We start from the raw sequence: 19,791 nt of genomic DNA, 5'->3' as shown, positions 1-19,791 counted from the left end.
GGCAAGTGCACTGCCACTGAGTCACAACCCCAGTCCCAAAGAAACAAAATTTATGTCTTACATGAAAAGAATACAAAGGTCAAGTCTTAAGAAGATAATATATTCTCCTGGTAAGAACAGGAAAACAATCTCCCCCACCGTGTGGTGGCTTCAAACAACAAAAATGTATTATCCTACAGTTGTCTAGGTCACAAATATCTAACAAAGCTAAAATTAAGGTATTGGCAAAACTGTGTTCCTGTCATGTAGATCTAGGTGACTATCTATTTCTTTTCCCTATCCAGTTTCTAGATGCTGACTACTTTCCATGGTTCTCTTCCTTATTTTCAAAGACAGTAACATTGGTCCAACTCCTTCTCACATCCTGTAGAAGTCTCAGGCTGCCATAACTAAGTCCACACACTAGGTATTTTTTTTAAGTAATAGATGGACACAATATCTTTATTTTGTTTTTATTTTTAATGTGGTGCCAGGGATCGAACCCAGTGCCTCACGCATGCTAGGTAAGCACTCTGTCACCGAGTCACTGCTCTGGCCCAGACTAGGTGGTTTAAATAGATATCTATTTCTCAAAATTCTGGAAGCCAGATGTCCAAGATCAAGGGCACACCATGGTCACGCTCTGGTAAGGGAAAACTTCCTGGCTTGCATACAGCCACCTTCTCAATGTATCATCACATAATAGAAAGGGAAAACAATCTTTGTGTTTAAAAAAGAAAAAAAGACTTCACTAGAACTGAAAGGCAATGAAATCAGTCAATAGACTAAAACTCTTAATATTTTTGTCATACTTCATTCATACTTTTACTTTCATGTATATTATCTGAAGTTCCACAATAAAAACACATACCACTCTCCTTTTAAAAATTGGTATAATGGATAGTAGAGGATAGGAAAGGCAGTAGAATACAACAGACACTAGTATGGCAGTATGTAAAAACATAGATGTGTAACCAATGTGATTCTGCAATCTGTATACAGGGAAAAAATGGGAGCTCATAACCCGCTTGAATCAAATGTATAAAATATGATATGTCAAGAGCTATGTAATGTCTTGAACAACTAATAATAATAAATTGGTATAATGGTATTTTTAAAAACTTACTCAAGGTCATGTACGGTTTTTTGTTTGTTTTAGTCCCAGGGATTGAACTCAGGGGCACTCAAAACACTAAGCCACATCCCCAGCCCTTGTTTATATTTTATTAGAGACAGGGTCTCACTGAGTTACTTTGCACCTTGCCATTGCTGAGGCTGGCTTTGAACTCTCGGTCCTCCTCTTTCAACCTCCGGAGCCACTGGGATTACTGGAATGTGCCATTGTGCCCACCCCTAGGTCACACAGTTTTTCTTAGGGATAGAAATCCAACTCTGAGCTCTCATTTAATGTGACTATTGAGTAGTCCACTTGTATTATAATTACCTATTATCACTATGACATTAGTGTTTATGTGTCACCCCTACTGCTAAAACTATGAGCTGCTTGGAGGCAAGGTTTACACTGGCTTCTAATTATGTCTGTAACATCACCACCCAACACTGTATATTTTTATAATATGTGCTTAAAAAAAGTCTGTTAATGAATATGCATAAAAATAATTAAAGGAACTGATGGCATGGAGAATCTGTTTAATTACTTTTGAAATACACATATGCATAAAATCACTTACAGTCCCTATTGAATGAGATCAGGGCAGCCATGTCTATATCAGTGAACAACAACGATGATCCTACCACAAGCTAAGTGGATCAGATATGCACACATAGCCAAATCAAGACTAGTTAATTCAGTGGCTTATTAATCACTAAATGCTCTATCTTGAGAACTAGAATCAGGAAGTTAACACAGAGATAGTGGGTAAGCTGGAGATGTTATAAATTTTGTCAAACTAATAAATAAGTGAAGAAATTAGTCTGCAAAAAGAACAGAGTAAAAGGCAAACACACCCACCTTGGAACCTGAATCAAGAAACTATAGGACCCCGAAGGAAATAAAAATAAACTCTGTTCCTATAAGACCTAAATGTTATTTTTTTTAATGTAGAATTCCCTGAGAGCTTATATCTCTATTTCAACACTAAAATTGTTTCTATTTTTTTTTTCAATCATGAGCTTTTACTATAACAATAGTTAGTAAAAGCTCATGATTGCAACCAGGGCTGGGGATGTGACTCAAGCAGTGGTGCACTCGCCTGGCATGCGTGCAGCCCGGGTTCGATCCTCAGCACCACATACAAAGATGTTGTGTCTGCCGAAAAGTAAAAAATAAATATTAAAATTAAAAAAAAAGTCCCTCAACCATTTTCATTCTACACATTCAGGATACTCTTAAGGTCTCAACTAAAAACTACATGCTAAAAAATGCTCTTCTGAGCACTAAATGGCAGGTGTGAGACATTTGGAAAACACAATATAATAAGCTCTCAACCTAGGATGATGAACAAGGCTATAGCGTCACAAATTCATATATTAATATTAAATTAGTAAACTCAGTAACTACCATGTAGGTAGCAGAAAGGATATAAGAATCATTAAGAGAGAGAAATTTTGACTAGTCATAACAGTTTTTAGGAAAATATGAGTTGTAGGTAAAATAGAAACATAAATGAAAACATAATAGATTCCATAAATGGCAAAAAGTATTTTACATAGCAAAATGATTTTAGGAAAGTTGGTGTCCACCATATAACAGGGTTCATGATGAAATAAAGTCTTGACATAAACAACAGTTGATATGTATACAAATTATGACTATAGAAATCTAATAGTTTCAAGCATTCTACTTTTATTAATGACCTAGCCTTCAAACTGAGGAACACTAAGGAAACATAATACAGACACAAATCCACTGCTATGATTAACAGGAAAATTTCAGTTACATTTCACAGAATGTTTGTTAAAACTGTTCACTAAAGCTTCTTCAACTAAACAAAAGTAATAAATATTTTCAGGGTAGAAGTAAATTGTAAAGTAGGCATTAAGAATTTACAAGATTTGAGCTGAAGTTGTGGTTCAGTGGTAGAGTACTTGCCTAGCATGTGTGAGGCACTGGGTATGATCCTCAGCACTACATAAAAAAATTAACAAATAAAGTTATTAAAAAAATAAAATTGAAAAAATAAAAAAGTTTATAAGATTTCAGCTGGTAATGCTTGCCAACAAGCAAGAGGCCCTGGGTTTGATCCCTTACACCATACCAAAGAAAAACCTCAAAACATTGAAATGGTAGCAGGTACACAACACTGCTAAGAACTGTGAGGCTCAATCTCCATTACCGTCAAGTCACAGAACAAAGAATATAGAAAGTAGAAATCTATAAAAGATTCTTGATTGGCCCCTTGCCATTCATGTATTTGTCTATTCCAATTCTTCCAGTTTTTATATGATTATTCAATGCATTTCCCTCACACACATTTTGCTTCCTAAAAACACTTCCAAATATGGTCACAACAGGATGTTTGCCTCTCCTGGTTATAAGCACATCATATGACAGGGTCTATTTCCTCTACCATTCCCTATCTCTCAATAATGCATGCTTCAAAATAAGCAAATAATATTCATTGAATAACTCCAGGTTTAAGCTAAACAAAATAAAAATAAAAAGAATTTTGTTTTAAGAATCAAAAGAGTCAATGGGAGAGATTTTTAATAAAGTTAATATAAACAATTAAAACTCATAAAAAAACATGATTCTATAAAATTTACAAATAATATTATAAAAGAAATATTATTATGTTGCCAACAAACTCTAAACCAGAACCTTCAAATCCTAAAGATTTAATTTTAGGAATATTTAGTACATGAAAGTAAGCCAAACTGCTACCATTACACAAAAGAAGCAGAAGTGGTAGTCGAAGAAAAAAGACAATAACAAAATGAGTGACAAAGCAAAACATCAGCAAACCAAACGCTGAATATGCTTTTTAAAATTTATTAATATAGGGCTGGGGTTGTGGCTGTGGCAGAATGCTTGCCTAGAACATGTGAGGCACTGGGTTCAATCCTCAGCACCATATAAAAAATAAATAAATAAATAAAAGATATTGTGTTCATCTACAATGTAAAAAAATACTTTAAAATTATTAATATATTTATAGCAAGAGATTAGTCTCATTCCAAACTGCCTGGAATTGTGCTGTCCAATGAGATGGCCTCCAGGTGCATGTGTTTATTTAAATACAAATTTTAGATACTTAAAATTAAAATTCAGTTGCTCAATACACACTAGTCACATTTCATGTGCTCAATGGTCACATTTATTTGACAGCATAGATGTAAAAAAATAAATAAAAAATTTTCACCGCTGTAGAAGTTCTATCAGACAATACTGGCCTATGTATTCAGTTAGCCCAACTAAAAGGCCTAGGAGAACTTTATTCTTTGTAATTTATTATTTTCCAGGAAGGAAACAGTATTTTACTTTAGTTTTTAATTTTTCTTACTGAATTAAAAAAAAGAAATTATTATTAGAGGTATAGACAAATAATAGAAATTCTCCACTGGAGAGTAAATCACAATGTTGTGAATTTACTTGATTTTTAAAATAATTTTAGCAAATGTTTCTGTAAAAATGTATTGTTCTATATTTAGAATCAGTTTTTCTTTACTTACTCTTTTCAGTCTCACTCTGAAGTTTATTCTCATCCATATAATTAATAGTATAACACAAAGAAACAAGTTTTATTTAGATAAATTTATCATTTATGAGTCAAAGATGTTCAAGTTAAAAACTTAAGGCTCCAATCATTCTCTATAAAGCAAATGCAACCTTTTAAATATACATTTAACTGATCATAAACCAAAATAGGAAGAGCTTTTTTGTGCATCAAATATTTCATGGTTACACATACATATGTATCCTTTGTTTTTATTTTTATTTAATTATTGAACACTGATCATCAATGTGTAGTGCTTCAACAAGCAGTTTCAAATCTCAGGGGAAGTTGTCAGAAGCACAAATTCTAAGTACCTGCACCATCCCAAACCCAATGAATACAAACTCCTGGTGATGGGGTTCAATAGTCTGTATCTCCTCCAAAAGCCCTCCAAATAAACTGGAAGCAGTAGAACAAACTTGTAATCTCAGAAACTGGGGAGGTTGAGGCAGGAAGATCACAAGTTCAAGGTCAGTCTCAGTAACTTAAGGAGACTTCATCTCAAAATAAAAAAATAAAAAAGGACTGGGGATATATCTCTGTAGTAAAGCAATTCCTGGTACTAAAAAAAAAGTCACTACAGGTGATTCTCACAAGTGCTGAAATTTGAAATTTGTGACCTTCTCAAGAAGTACCCTAATAATATACATAACAGTTTAATAAACACATGTAGACACAGAAATTTCTATCATTTAACCAGTAAACTCAATTACTCTCTTTGTTGATTTTTTTTAAAAATTTTGGTTTAAATTACTAAAAATACTGAATTCAAAACAATACTGATCAAAATACAACAACAACAAAAAAAAAAAAATTGCATGATGGTGCACACCTGTAATCCCAGTAGTTCCCAAGGGTGAGGCAGAAACATTGCAAGTTCAAACCCAGTCCCAGAAACTTAGCAAGGCCCTAAGCAATTTAGCAAGGTCCTGTCTCAAAATAAAAAGGGCTGGGATTTCCTCAGTGGTTAAGTGCCCCTGGGTTCAATTCTTGGTAACAAAAAGCACTACAAACTTAACTACATGTCTATTCTAAGAATGTTTAATTTTTTAATTAACCATTTTCTAACTGTGGTAATTCTTCTAACACTTTTTCTAGATGGCAAGGTTCACTGTCCTTTTCCAGTTTTCCTAATAAGAATTGCGAGGGGAGGGAAGGAGGCACACAACGACAACAATAGAGGCTTCTTATGTATAAAGGCTCTCAATCCCCTGTCATATATTACAAATGCTTTCCCAAATTTACAGTGTTTCCCACAATCTGGATTTTTCTGTTATTTCCTGTTAATTAACATTTTCTTTATATGTTGTATTCACCATAAATTAGTACTTGGAATGGTCTAATACTGAAGTTAGATTATTTTCTGGGGAGAAAAGACTACTTTGAATGTGACACTGTCTTATTCAGGAAGCAAATGTGTCTGGATCTCTTTCTTCTTGTAATACAAATTGTATAATGCTCAATACCTACATATGTTAATTTATAAGGTCTTAAATACAAAATGATAATAGTCTAATTTTACAACCTTATTTGTTAACTTGAACAATTCTATATAAGGAAACATCCCCTCATCTACTATTTAGTTGCCCAACAGTACATTTCCAATAGAAAAGACTGGATAAGTGCAATTCTTTCATACATTTTCACTTTTTAAAATAATGATTGTTTTATTAGCTTCCTCCACTTTTTTAATCAGTAATTTTAAGAGTCACTATGAACTCATACATTTAACATATATAACTCAAATCACTGTAGATATTATCATTATTAATGCTCAAATTGTGCCATTTTTAATTCAGCAGTAAATTCTTCAATGCACCCTAAGTTCTCTAACCCCAGTAGTCTTTAAAGCTTTCTTATTACAGGTATCACAAAATGTTCCAATCTTATTTTGTATGTTCCTTGCATGAGATACAAAACAAATCCATTTCCAAATACCTCTGATTACTTTTAGTGAAAAATAATGTAAATACCTCAACTTATATTCAAAGAAACTTTAAAGCTGTGTTAAAATTATAAGTTGTAATTAGCTATTTGTCAGTTATCTGCCTCATATTAAATAGTAAAAATAAAATACTAGCTTTTGGTTGTGAGCATATTTTGTTTGTTAACATATTCATAGAAATAGTAAAGGTAGGCAGACTTTTAGGTAAATTAATTTTTCTTTTGTGGTTCTAGGGATTAACCGTAGGACGTTGTGGATACTCAGCAAGTACTCTACCCCTGAGCTACATACCCAGCCCTAAACACTTGTGTCAGGGGCAGGTGGGTACTAGAAATTAAAATCCAGAATCTCACTCATGCTAGCATTCAATCACTGAGCTATATCTGCATCTCCAATTTCCATAAGACAACTCACTCTAAAAATATGAAATCACCAAAAGAGAATGCAATATAATATACCTAGTTTTTAACAATCTAAGGTAATGATGATTCATACATGGTTTTCTTTCCCAAAGTATAGGAATATAATGATATATAAAGTTTATTGCTAAATATTTTTAATGCAGGGTTTAAAAACACATTCACTCCCTTTAATTCTTACTGTGGAGTACATTTTGTCAATTATAGATAAAACATATAGAGTACTAATGTTTTAAATGACCTGTTACCATATCCTGATTATAGATCATAGCCATAAGCAAGATGCTGGTACATAAGTCCTTTAAATATCAAAATGAATTTAAGGTATTAACCATAAAAGAGAGCTACAAACATGTTGTTTTCTATTTGTACATACGTTTAAAATGTTTGCTATAGCACTATTCACAATAGCCAAGATATGTCATCAACTTATGTGCCCATTAATGAATAATTGGATAAAAAAAATGTGGCCTATATACACATTGAAATATAATTTGGCCATAAAAGGAATGAAATTCTACCATTTGCAGAAACTCGGATGAAAATGGAGGGTACTATGTTAAGTGAAATGTCAGGTACAAAAAGACAAATATGACATGCTTACATATGTAAGCTAGAAAAAGTTGATCTCAAAGAAGGAGAGAATAGAAGAGTGGTTACCAGAGCCTGAGAAGGGTGTAATGGTGGGAATGGATGGAGAAAGAGGATGATTAATGAGTACAGAGGTGCAACTAGATAGGAGAAATAACTTCTAATGTGCTATAACATGTCAGGATAACTGTTGTTGACAACAATTAATTGAATACTTCAAAATAAGAGAATTTTCTCAAAAGATCTAAAATCGGCCTTATACTACAACAGAATCAAATCAGTGTTTATAGCAGCACACTTCTCATTAGCTAAATTATGGAATCCATCCAGATCTGTTAATAAATCAATGGATTAAGAAACTGTGGTGTATATGTATGTATGTATGTATACACACACACACACACACACACAAAATGGAGTTCTACTCAGTCATAAAAAGGAATGAAATTATGGCATTGGCTAGAAAAGGAATGGAAATGAAGAATATCATGCTCCATTTAAAACTTAGAAATTCAAAGGTCAAATGTTTTCTCTCTAATTCTCTTAGATTATTTTTTTTGGGGGGTTGCAGAGGGTGCTAGGGCTTGAACCAAGGGCTTTATACATTCTAGGAAAGCACTCTACCACCTGCGCTACATACTCTGCTGTCTCACTTATGAGGAAGCTAGAGTAAAATAAAGGAAAGGGAGAGGGAAAGTTAAGATTACATAAAGAAACAATCAAATACTAATTAACAGATGAGCGAAAGGAAGTCCAATAAAGTAGAGGATGGAGAAGGGAAAAGGGGAGGAAAAACAGGAGAGTAAATGGGGGATCATGAAAAGAATTCCCACATTCTTCACCCAAATCCCAGATATGCTAACACTTCATAAATACTTTATCTCATTCTTTTCAAAGACACAATTGCTATATCCTCTTTTCTTCTCTTATTCTATATACGTTTACCTGCAAAGGTTTTCTGAACCATGTGGGAGTAACTATCAAACACTGTCTTCTCTCCATTATTCTAAATACTTGTTCTAAAAGGAAGAATATTCTCTTAAAGTCAAAATACAATTATCAAAATCAGAAAACTAACACTCATACAACACTACTATCTAATATACAGGCCTTATTTGGATTTTACCAATTGTTCCAATAATGCTCTTTGTAGAAAAAGAAAATTCCAGAACATGCACTTCTTTGTGGCACCTTTAATCTGAATAGTTCCTTAATTTTCATCTGTCACAATACTGATACATTTGAAGAGTACTGCTGCTCTGCTGTTTAGTAGAATGTTCCTTAAGTGAGTTTGTCTGAATTTTCTTCTTATGATTAGATTCAGATTTTATACTTTTGGCAGGTGTAACACAGAAGTGATGGTATGTTTTCAGTGCTTTATGTCAGGAGGCACTTGTAAACTTGTCCTTTAACTGGTGATCTAACTTTAACCATATGTTTAATGTACTGTCAGCAAGGTTTCTCCACTGTAAACTTATAATTTTCCCTCTGAAATTAATAAGTATCTTGCAGGAGGATAATTGGAATGTATATAAGTATCTCGTTAATCATCAAACTTTCAACTCACTAGCTGTGTTCTGTTTTTCAGTCCTGGCAACTGAACCCAGGGATCACAAATGCTAGGCAAGCACTCTACTACTGAGCTAAGTCCACAGCCCTTTTGATTTTATTTTGAGGCAAGGTTTTACTAAGTTGCACAGGCTGGCCTCAAACTTGCCATCCTCCCACCTGTCTCCCAAGTAGCTGGGATAACAGGTGTGTACTACCACCACACTCAGCTCACTTCACTAGTTTTTAGCATTCTTTAATGATCGTTATCTGAACCAATTACTATCAAGTTGTTGCACACTGATGATTTTTTAAATCATTCTTTCTACATCTATTAGTTAACATTACCTTCTTCTACAGTTCTGATGACTGGTATAAACAAATAACTCAAGTATGGTGATATGTAACCAAGGTATTACTGAGATTCCTTGTACTATCATTAATCTAAATATCAATCATCAGTTACTGTATATAAGAGTGTGAAATATAATAATTGCTGTGAGCTAAGGCAGGAGCTTTGCATTTACATAGTACATGATAGTTTCCATTTATTCTCAGTACATTTTTAAATAGATTCCACAGAATAAAGGCCCAACACATCTCTCCACTTATACATATGTAATGCATCCATTCTGCAAGTAATAGTGTGGATTATTTTAATTATTAAAATAATTTTGGAATTTCGAATCACTTGTCATTTGCTTGCACCTGCCTAATGAATCCATTTATCTCCAGAGAAATTATGATTTGCTACTAAAGGAATCTAAGATAATAGAGCTAGTAAATATGTTCATAACCATCAAAAACAATTTTCAACATTGTAGTTCAGTTACTCTCTAGAGAAAGGATTATTTATTTGTTTGTTTTCCCCTATACTGTCCTGTAGCATCTCAAAAGCCAGTTTTGAAGGGAGAGACATTACTATTAAGTAACATAGAACCAAAATAAGTAGCAAGAGGGAAAATCCCCACCTTTTTCTGGTCCCAGGAATTTTGAAAAAAAGAACAAGTGGTCAGATATATACCATAAAGGGCATTAGAAAATGAACCCTTCTCTAGTTCCATCTTGTTCTCAAAGGCCACTTGTCAGTATGTACTGTGCAAACCCTGGGTACAGTTACACCAAACTACCAGTTTCCATTCAATCAACAACATGTTAAAATACTTTTCTCCTCACAACAATGTATTTGATTATACTTTTAAATGCTGCCAATTTGATAGGTAAAAAACAGATAACTCAGTGCAGTTTTGATCTTGATTTTTCCTATTAGTGACAGTGAATATGTTTCATATGTATAAGGGCAATTTTTATAGTTTTTTTGTGAGAATTGTCTGGGTCCCTTTCTATTCGTCTTTCTTTACTCTCAATTTTAAAAAGTTCTTTACATATGAGGAATATTAGCCCTTTATTTGCAGTAAATGTTTCTCCCAGTTCTGAATGCGCCTTTTGACTTTATATTTAGTGGATTTCTTGCCATGCAAAAGTCTTATAATAAAGGTATAAATAAAGGTATGGATACCATACCTTTATAATAAAGGTATGGTATCCATCTACCACTTAAAATATTTTAAAAATTAAAAACTAAAATTCACCTTTATCCCAGTGCTCTGAAATGTCAGGTTTGTCACATACTTCTGTATACTCTTGGGTGTATATCTCCACTTTTCTATTCTATTCCACTGGTCTGTTTATAAGACATTGAAAAAAATCTAATCTGCAAAATGAGATAGATATAGAATGGAAGGAATACCAAGCTATATTTAACTCTTAAAAAGAAATTTAAACCATAGTCACAGTCAACTCCGATTAAGTCACTTGTATTTCTGAATATGTCTTCAAGTCTCTTTTGCTCATCACTCCAACATCTAAATGTTGAAGTATATACATAGTCTTTTGATCTCCTCTTCATCTACATTCACTCCAACCTCATTATTTTCCAATCCCATATATTCTTAGATGACATCCAAATTACTATCTTCAGCTCACATCCCTACCCAAAGCCACAGACAAGAGTAGCTAATAACCTACTAATCTCTCCAACTAAATGTCTAATGTGTCTAAAAGTGAATTCTCCATCTTATTTCTAAAAAACAAAACTATGCTCCTTCTTCGGTTTTCCCCATTCTCAAATAACTGTAACTCCATTATTTTGTTACACAGACCCAATATCCATCAGTTCTACCTTCAGTATATATCTAAAATTTAGCCATATCTTCTACAGCCTCCTAAATGATCTATTCTTTCTGCCTTACTCTCCACTCAGAAGACAACATGATCCTGGTAAAATGTAACTCAGTGAAAGCCAAACAATAGTCTTGTACTTACAGATAGCCCCTATTTATTTCAAATTGGCTGAAAAGCACTCTTATTGTTCTTACACTAGTACTATAAAATTTAATATGAATAAATACAAAATAATGGGAGCCAGTTTTTCCTACTATTTCTAATTAAAACCAAACCAAAACACAGGTATCAAAATTATATTCTCATTTAGTAACCACTGAATTACTAATGTGATTTATATCTTTATCTAGCTAAAAAAGAAATTTCTCCACTTAACTAGATTATAATAAAACAACACTTACACTTTTCTGGCAATTCCACTAAGGTTGCTATTTTCAAGTTCCCTCAGATAAGAGAGGTTCTAACAGATACAGTATCTGCCCTGAGGCTTGATCTCCAATTTTCACTCTAATGAAGAATAAATTTAAAAACCTGGGGCAGTACCCTACGCTCCATTCTCAGCAATACACATCTTCTGTCTACTCCTTAAATCCAGAGCAAGTTCTAATCAGCTGACTCCCTACATCTCCTCCTTTGGGTCTGGACCAATCCTTTATATGTGAAATCCAAACCAAGAGTGCCATAGCAAGTAGAGCGGCACATCTGGTCCTTGGCAAACACAGCTCTACCTGTCCATCCCACTCAATAAACTAGACAGATTTATAAACATAGAAGAAGGAGAAGCAGTTCATTAAAGAAAGTCTCAAGTAAAAGCCAAAATTTCAGGAGCTATATAGAACTTATCATAGGAAGCTTCTTATGTTCTATCCAGTATCAAACAATGGACTTGATGCATATTTCTTCACTGACCAATCCAGTCACTACTAGCAGTAACCAAAAGATGTTTTAAGTTGTCCTTTTTTTCCCCCATTATGTCTACAGAAAGACTTCACACCAGTCTAGGTATAAAGTATTCAAAAGAATATGCAATCCTAATTAGAACAAGATATACTTTATATGTTTGTTAAATATATCAAAATATACTCTACTACCATGTACATCTAAAAAGAACAAGTAAAATTAAATATGCATTATCAGAACATATTTTAATTTAATTCAGCCTATTGAAATATTTATACTCGGGGCTGGGGTTGTGGCTCAGTGGTAGTGTGCTCACCTAGCATGTGAGAGGCCCCAAGTTTGATCCTCAGCACCACATAAGAATAAATAAATAAAATAAAGGTATTATGTCCAACTACAATTAAAAAATTTAAAAAATTATATTCACTACCAATAATTTTAAATATAAACCAATCTTAATGCTAAAAATATTCTATTGTTTATCATTTGAAATACCTCTAATTATTGACATTAAAGTTCATGTTCAAACACACCTAAATGCATAAACCATTTCTATATCTTCAAACTTTGCACATACATGAGGCAGAAGAAATAAGTGTTTAAAAAAATGTTTAATATGAAAGTCACCTGAATAAGAATTACCAACAGCCATATATCTGGTAGTCAGAATCAAGTAATTAAAATCAATGTATTACACCCAGAGATGGGTAAATAGCTAGAAAAAGAGCTTCAATAAACCCATGATCTCTTCTTCATAATAGAGTTAAGAATCACCTCTCCAAGCCTCTTCATAGCCTCATTAAAAAAAAAACATATACTATCACTGTATTGTCTTATGATGCTAAATACAACAAATATTCATGACTATAAGCCTGATGAAGCCAAATATTTGAGGTAAACTTTCAGAAAACAATAAAATTCATAATGTATTGTATAAAGATTTTAATCAAAAACTAATAAAAATTGCTGCTTCTTCAGTACCAGTGAAGAAGTACATATAAATCATTAACCATCAAACCATCCCCTATTAGGATAATTGCAGGAGCTTTTTTAGTACACTTGCATTAAGGGAATAATAACTATCCTGTGAATGGGAATAACCCTAATGTTTTATCAGACCCACAAGATCCTGGTACTCCCCTTGGCTCTAGGCATTTCCCCTATGCTAAATAAACAAAAGCAAAGAGGTAATAGTGATTCTGAACAACTATGTATTTTAAATATTTCTCTAAGGAGTGATTGCTTTTAAAAATAAAGTATGGCGGGGAGCTTAACACTTTCAGATGTAAAACATATGCAAATAACTAACAGATTTCTTTACAAACATCATAAAAAATTCTAAAATATTGGATTCAGCAACTGGTTTTATCTTCTTCATTCCAAGATTGGAAGGAGAAAAATCTCAAAGTTTTTGTAGAACCAAAAATTTCCCAACTTTACAATGAATTGATTTTATAATGTGGGAACTATATTTTGCATCTGCAGACAGTAGTGTTGAAAACTAGGTAATCATTTCAATCATTTCTAATAAATCACAATAGCAAAACTTCTACTAGGTCCCTGACATGGCTTTCTTTAAAAGTTTTACCAATATTTCTTATAAAAAGAAGTATTAGAACAGAATAAATTTCACATACAGAAAGGTTCAAATGAGCCACTGAAATATGAGGAAACTAAATATAATAAAGAAATTACACTATATGTCCAGTTCTCAATAGTGGTTCCACAAGAATTAATAAGCACGAGTGCCCTGAGTTGTCATGGTGTCACGGTGTACACTAAATGGTCTTCTCTCCTAAGCATCTAGAATAGTATTAGTTATGTATCACTCTTGGGAGAATTAAGAAAACTCAAATATATGGGCTAGAGTTGTGACTCAGCAATAGAGCCCTCACCTAGCACATGTGAAGCCCTGGGTTCACTCCTCAGCACCACATAAAAATAAACAAATAAAATAAATGTATTGTGTCCAACTACAACTAAACAAACATATTTTTTTTTAAAAAAAGTTCAACTTAAAAACAAAAAAAGAAGACCCAAATATAAATTATTTTCTGGTTTCTTCAGTTTAGATGATTAATTATGGTTTAGATGTAGAATTAAAGTTCCATGCAAATTATTATTGGTTCTGGGACAATTAAAAGTAAGATCTTCAATTTAGTACGCTAAGGAGATTGCCTATATAACTTTGAAAAAAAACTAAATAAATAATCCCCTATTTGAATATGACTTTTACTATTAACATAGTTAAAACCAATAATCAACTAGTTTTACTATGTGTCTGGTCCTTATTATAAGGCACAAAACTAAAGGACACAACTCCTGATCATAAAAGGCTTATTACTCAGGAATTAAATACAACACCCAGCACTTAATAAAAGATATGTACAAAAATCCTATTAGGTTCTAAACAATTTAATATGCAATTTTTAATCAAGCATTTGGAAAGAAAGGTCCTTGGAGTTGTAGGAGTCAGGGAAAGTTTTACTAATAAAGGTGAATTCCAAGTAGTATTTGGAGAGGCATAAAGATGAGAACCCATACTAGGCAGGAGGCAAACTTGAGTAAAGGCCCAGAGGCAGACATGAGCCTCCACAGAACAAAACCGAAAAAGCAGGCTGACATTCAGAGTGAAGAAATGTGAGAGAGAAAGTTGTTACCTAAAGAAAAGGATCTTGAAAACAGTAGGCAGATCAAGGAGTCGGGATATATTTTTTTTGCTACAAGTTTTTAAACACTACCAAATTCTAAACTGAATAGTTTATAATAACCTTCACCAACTCTTTCAATATCAGAAGCTACCAATAATATCAGAATGCATTACACCATATTAATTTCACTAAAAATTCAGACAATTTTATTTAGCAAAAACATTACAGAGCACATGCTTAGAAACTTGTCCTTGAAACAGTATACAATGTAAAGAGAAAATCTTATATAAATATTTTTTTAAAGGAAGATTGGGATTGAGTGGAAAATTCAAAAGATATCTGTCCTCAAGTTAAAGTTAAAACTAAATTCTTATTTTCCTTGACTGCTGGACTACAGTTGTCTGCTTATTGCTGAGTGGATCTTTTCCTATCAACACACCCAGCACTTCAAAAGACCCAACCACTCTGCCAAGATATCTGCCTTCAAAGAGCCTATGTTGCCATGGCAATCTCATGTTCTCCTGGGAACCAAGTCAGCAGCACCCTATGATACATACATGAACGCTGTCCAAACTCTGTCTGATTCCTCCTTGAGGCACAGGTCACATCCTGCCACATCCGTACCAATTTTTATTTGCTATAATATAAAGAATCAGGCCATATTTGACAGTTCATAAAGAAGTAGGATCATTTTAAAATAAATAGCTGTGTGCAGAAAGGGTGAGGGAAGGTTGTGGGTGGGAACCTCCTTTTTCATATTATAAAACTGATATTCTCAAGTATGAAGGCCAAAATAAAACACTGAGAACAACTCAAATTTGATCAAAGATTTCTTCCTTTTCTAATATCTCAAAGCACTCTTTTTAAAAAATAAAGATTAAAAATCATACAAGCATGGTATCTTGGTTAAGAATAATCCCTACCCTTTTTTGTTTTCACCTGCAAGATTTAACACCCTACTCAAAACCAACATGGCCAAATTATGCTTACAATTACAGCTTTTCTAGAAAGAAAACAGAGGCTCTGAAATCATTTCTATAGGATATACTATCAAAATTTCATCACAAATGTATTTGCAAATAACAGAAAAACTACAACCAGACTTCAAGGATATATTTTCAGATGTAAATTACTTCTAACCCAAAGAAACTGCTTTTTAATCTCTTTTCAACTTATACTTCCCACATTCCCAAACCAATAAAGCTGGTTTTCTATACACTTAAGTATTACTCAAGTTAACAGCAAATACCATGAAAATAAAATCCAAAAATCAAGTACTATAAAAGAGCAATAAAAGCAATGACCTGCTAAAGTTCTAAAAATAACCTCATTTTAGACCTAGAAAATAAAAGCTACAGTATTGAAATGCTGAATTATCTTTTCTATGTGATTTTCATTTCGGCTTCGACTTTACTTCTGGAATATTAATTTTAAACTGATGAGTTTTAAAAAAAGTTAGAAAAAAAATGGAATGTCTAATAATGGAACAGAATAGTTATAAATACACCAAAAATAAATTCAAAGATAACAGCATTGGTATAGAAATAGGAATTTAATAAACATTACCCTAATGTAATGTGAATATAGAACAGACAGAACTTATTCATCTAAGACACGTAATTTAAAAAAACATAAGTTTATATTCATTTCTAACATTTCATCCATTAATATTTTAAATAACTGCCCATGAAATTAGTTACTTATAAATTTCCAGTAGCCAACTTTTAAAATAAATACATCTTACTAATTATAGCAGGACTCAATCATTGTATACACATAATCAATAATAGTATTTTACCATTTTTTTAGAATCCAGGTTTAGTAACAGTGAGTTAAAATTTAGCAAATTACATATATATATATATATATATATATATATATATATATATATGAAAAAATTTGTTTTAAAGACCACTCATGGACTATTTTTTTGTGACATGTTTCTAAATATAAAGGTTGGAAACAATCCTTTGAACTCAAGATGATTTTCAATTTTAAATTCATAGGAAAATGAACAACTTTAAATCTGTATTAAAATTCTTGTAACTGAATCAATGAATCTTTAGCAAACTGTCCATGTTTGATGCTTTTTTGTTTTTATTTATAATTTTTACTCGACACACTAGAAAATGGTATGAAAAGAGATACTAAAATGCTTCATACTTTTTTACTAAAATGTGTCACACCACCAAAATATGAGTTTCTAGTTTTAGACATCTTACCTGATCCACTGAACTGACTGCTTCCCAGTGTTGTTGGTCTGGTTTTCCCACTATTAACAGGTGGGGAAAACATCTGCAAAATATCCCAAATGTTTCTATTAATCCTGAATTCATAGGGAAGTTGAAATAAAATTGGAGATACATTCAGACTCAGAATGGAAACACTGATACTGTTTACTAATACTATTTGGAAAAAACTGACTACAGTCTTTTCTGAAAACCCAGTCATTTACATAAAGATTCCGGTTTAATTAAGTTTAAATAGTAAGTTTCTACCCATGATCTTCACTTTGGACCTAAGTGAATCTCATTATATTAACATTATATTAACATTACTTAATATGCACTTACAGTCAGAATCATGTCCAATGAAATTACTATGTACAGTAAGGATAACACAGTCCTACAAAGCAGGTATTAGTCCTGTCTTCTAATAGCAGCTGATAAAGAAATTCAAGCCAGCCCTCTGGTTTCACCATATATTTTTAAGATATTTTCCGGTTGAGACTACAGATAGAGTGCGTACATGTATACCATATGTGCACCTTAAAATAAAAGTACTGGCTCAAATAGCTGAAAATTTTAGCCCTGGATTCACTTTCTTGCAGCTGACATCTTTCAGGTACCATAAACATATTTTAGGGAGGAAAATGGTGAGGAGAGTTGAAGAAAAAATAATTTGTCTTTATATACAGTTTAAAATCACTAATAATCATCAGGGTCAAAGAATGACTCAACCAAAGCTCATGATTATATTGTTCTTCTTTTAACTGGTTAAATCAAACGACCCCTCTGGCATTAAAGTTTGAAATCTGCAAGTCTAGACATTACATCAAAGTTCAGGTGTCCAACTTGGGGGAGCTGGACTCCAGCCCTGAGAACTACTGCTCAAAACAGATGGAGTTCACCCCACCTAGTGTCTAGGTCTTTCTCCCCTCTTTTCTGCTTGATTTTTTTCTTGTAAACCTCAGTAGAACCCCAAGATGCCGTGGAACGCTTTCCTACCGCACTGAAGTCCAGCAGGTCGCTCAGTTTCTTGTTGGTCCCTATAGCGGCCATGCGCTGCTGCTGGGAATTCATCTTCGGCCACTTCTAGCAGGTCCTAAGGCAGGGGAAAACGGGCTGAGCGAGAGAGCACCAAGGTCCAAAGTGTGTGAGGGGATGGAAAGAGGCCTAAGGGAGGAGGAAAAGCACTGGCGGGGGGCGCCCAGCTGACTTCCAATTCCCCCACTCCTTCCCACCACGGCGCCAGCAGGGGGCGGGAGAGCTCAGCACCCGCGCCGGGTCCCTGAATTTACGCGTCCCTGAATCACGCAGCCCGAGAGCGACGTGGTGGCTTGGCGCGCGGGGCGGCCCGGGGCGGGGGTCTGGTGGGGAGGGGTGGGGGCAATTCGGCGGCCAGAGAGTGAAGCAGCGGCGAAGGGACGTCCCCGGCGGGTCCAGGGGGTCGGCAAGCACGCCCCGCGCGCCCAAGGGGCGTTTTAAAAAAGAAAGCAGGAACGCCAACAACTAGTCTCGGTCTTGCTGGGCGTCCTTCTCCCAGGGCTTGGCCTCCTCCCACTTTTGCTGCCCTGCCCCGGACCTGCCGAACAATGAGCCTGGCTCAGCGGCCGAAGCCTTCTGCTCTCCCGCGCGCCCCAGAACCGGGTGCCGGCCCCAACCGAGCAGCGAGCAGGGCGCGCGGGCCTCGCCGCCCAGCGGGCCGCGCCTCCACCCGACTCGCGCCTCCACCCGACTCGCGCCTCCACCCGACTCGCGCCTCCACCCGACTCGCGCCTCCACCCGACTCGCGCCTCCACCCGACTCGCGCCTCCACCCGACTCGCGCCTCCACCCGACTCTGCTCCTCAACTTGGAGGGGACCTCGGGTTTGGCTGTGTACAATGGGGCGCGGAGTTGGGGAGCGGGCCGACGCCCCAGCTCTGGCAGGGGCTTCCAGCCCCGCCACGCCGTCTCCCTCCAGCTCGCCAACCCGCAATTACCTGCCGCCCCGTCTCTGCATCCAACCACCCGGATTAAAGTTCACTTTGCCCAGGAGAGCGGACTCAGGCTTCCCCTTGCACCGCCCGGCGGCACGGCTCACTGTGGCGCGTGCGAGCTCTCGGGTCTGGGCGGGGGAGGCGGCTCTCTGGCCTGGCCGCCCCTTCCTCCTGGGGCGGGCTGGCGGTCCCTGAATAGAACTTGTGGGTCTCCTCAGGCGGACATTTTTTTCGCTGAGGCTCCCTCAGCACCGCTTTCGGATCCCTCCGGATCCCTCCGCGCCGGGAAGAGCCTGTGGTTAACCCCTTCGTCCCCTGCCCGCTGCCGCCTCCTGCACCGAGGAAGTGGAGCTGACTGGGGGGGTCAGGGAGGCGGAGCCGGCGAAAACGGGGAGGGGCCGCTGTGCGGACGCTGGACAAAGCCCGCGGGAGGGGAGGGGTGGGGAGGGGTGGGGAGGGGAGGGGAGGGGTGGGGAGGGGAGGGGAGGGGAGGGGAGGGGAGGGGTGGGGAGGGGAGGGGAGGGGTGGGGAGGGGAGGGGTGGGGAGGGGAGGGGAGGGGTGGGGAGGGGAGGGGAGGGGAGGGGTGGGGAGGGGAGGGGAGACTAACAGGAACAAGTTTGTGTAACAATTAATTTAATAACTTCAGTTCATGGTATTCTCATTACTGACAAACTAAAAACCAAGATTTTTCACTTAA

At 35.7% G+C, this 19,791-nt stretch overlaps 1 protein-coding gene across 1 annotated transcript in view; it reads right to left on the bottom strand.

The window, feature by feature from the left end:
* The window catches only part of LOC143637758 (transcription factor 12-like), an 81,912-nt gene extending 62,748 nt beyond the window's left edge, over positions 1-19,164 (bottom strand). Inside the window, exons 1-3 of the mRNA XM_077108286.1 lie at positions 19,097-19,164; positions 18,121-18,217; positions 17,116-17,188 (exon numbers count right to left, since the gene is read on the bottom strand). Of these exons, the coding sequence (XP_076964401.1) occupies positions 17,116-17,188; positions 18,121-18,195 (148 nt within the window). The 5' untranslated portion in view covers positions 18,196-18,217; positions 19,097-19,164. The remainder of the gene's footprint in view (positions 1-17,115; positions 17,189-18,120; positions 18,218-19,096) is intronic.
* Between the last annotated feature and the right edge of the window lie 627 nt (positions 19,165-19,791).

The sequence above is a fragment of the Callospermophilus lateralis genome, unplaced genomic scaffold (assembly GCF_048772815.1).
Source record: "Callospermophilus lateralis isolate mCalLat2 unplaced genomic scaffold, mCalLat2.hap1 Scaffold_378, whole genome shotgun sequence".
NCBI lineage: Eukaryota > Metazoa > Chordata > Mammalia > Rodentia > Sciuridae > Callospermophilus > Callospermophilus lateralis.
The sequence above is the reverse complement of the archived record's forward strand: the minus strand, read 5'-3'. Positions and strand labels throughout refer to the sequence as shown.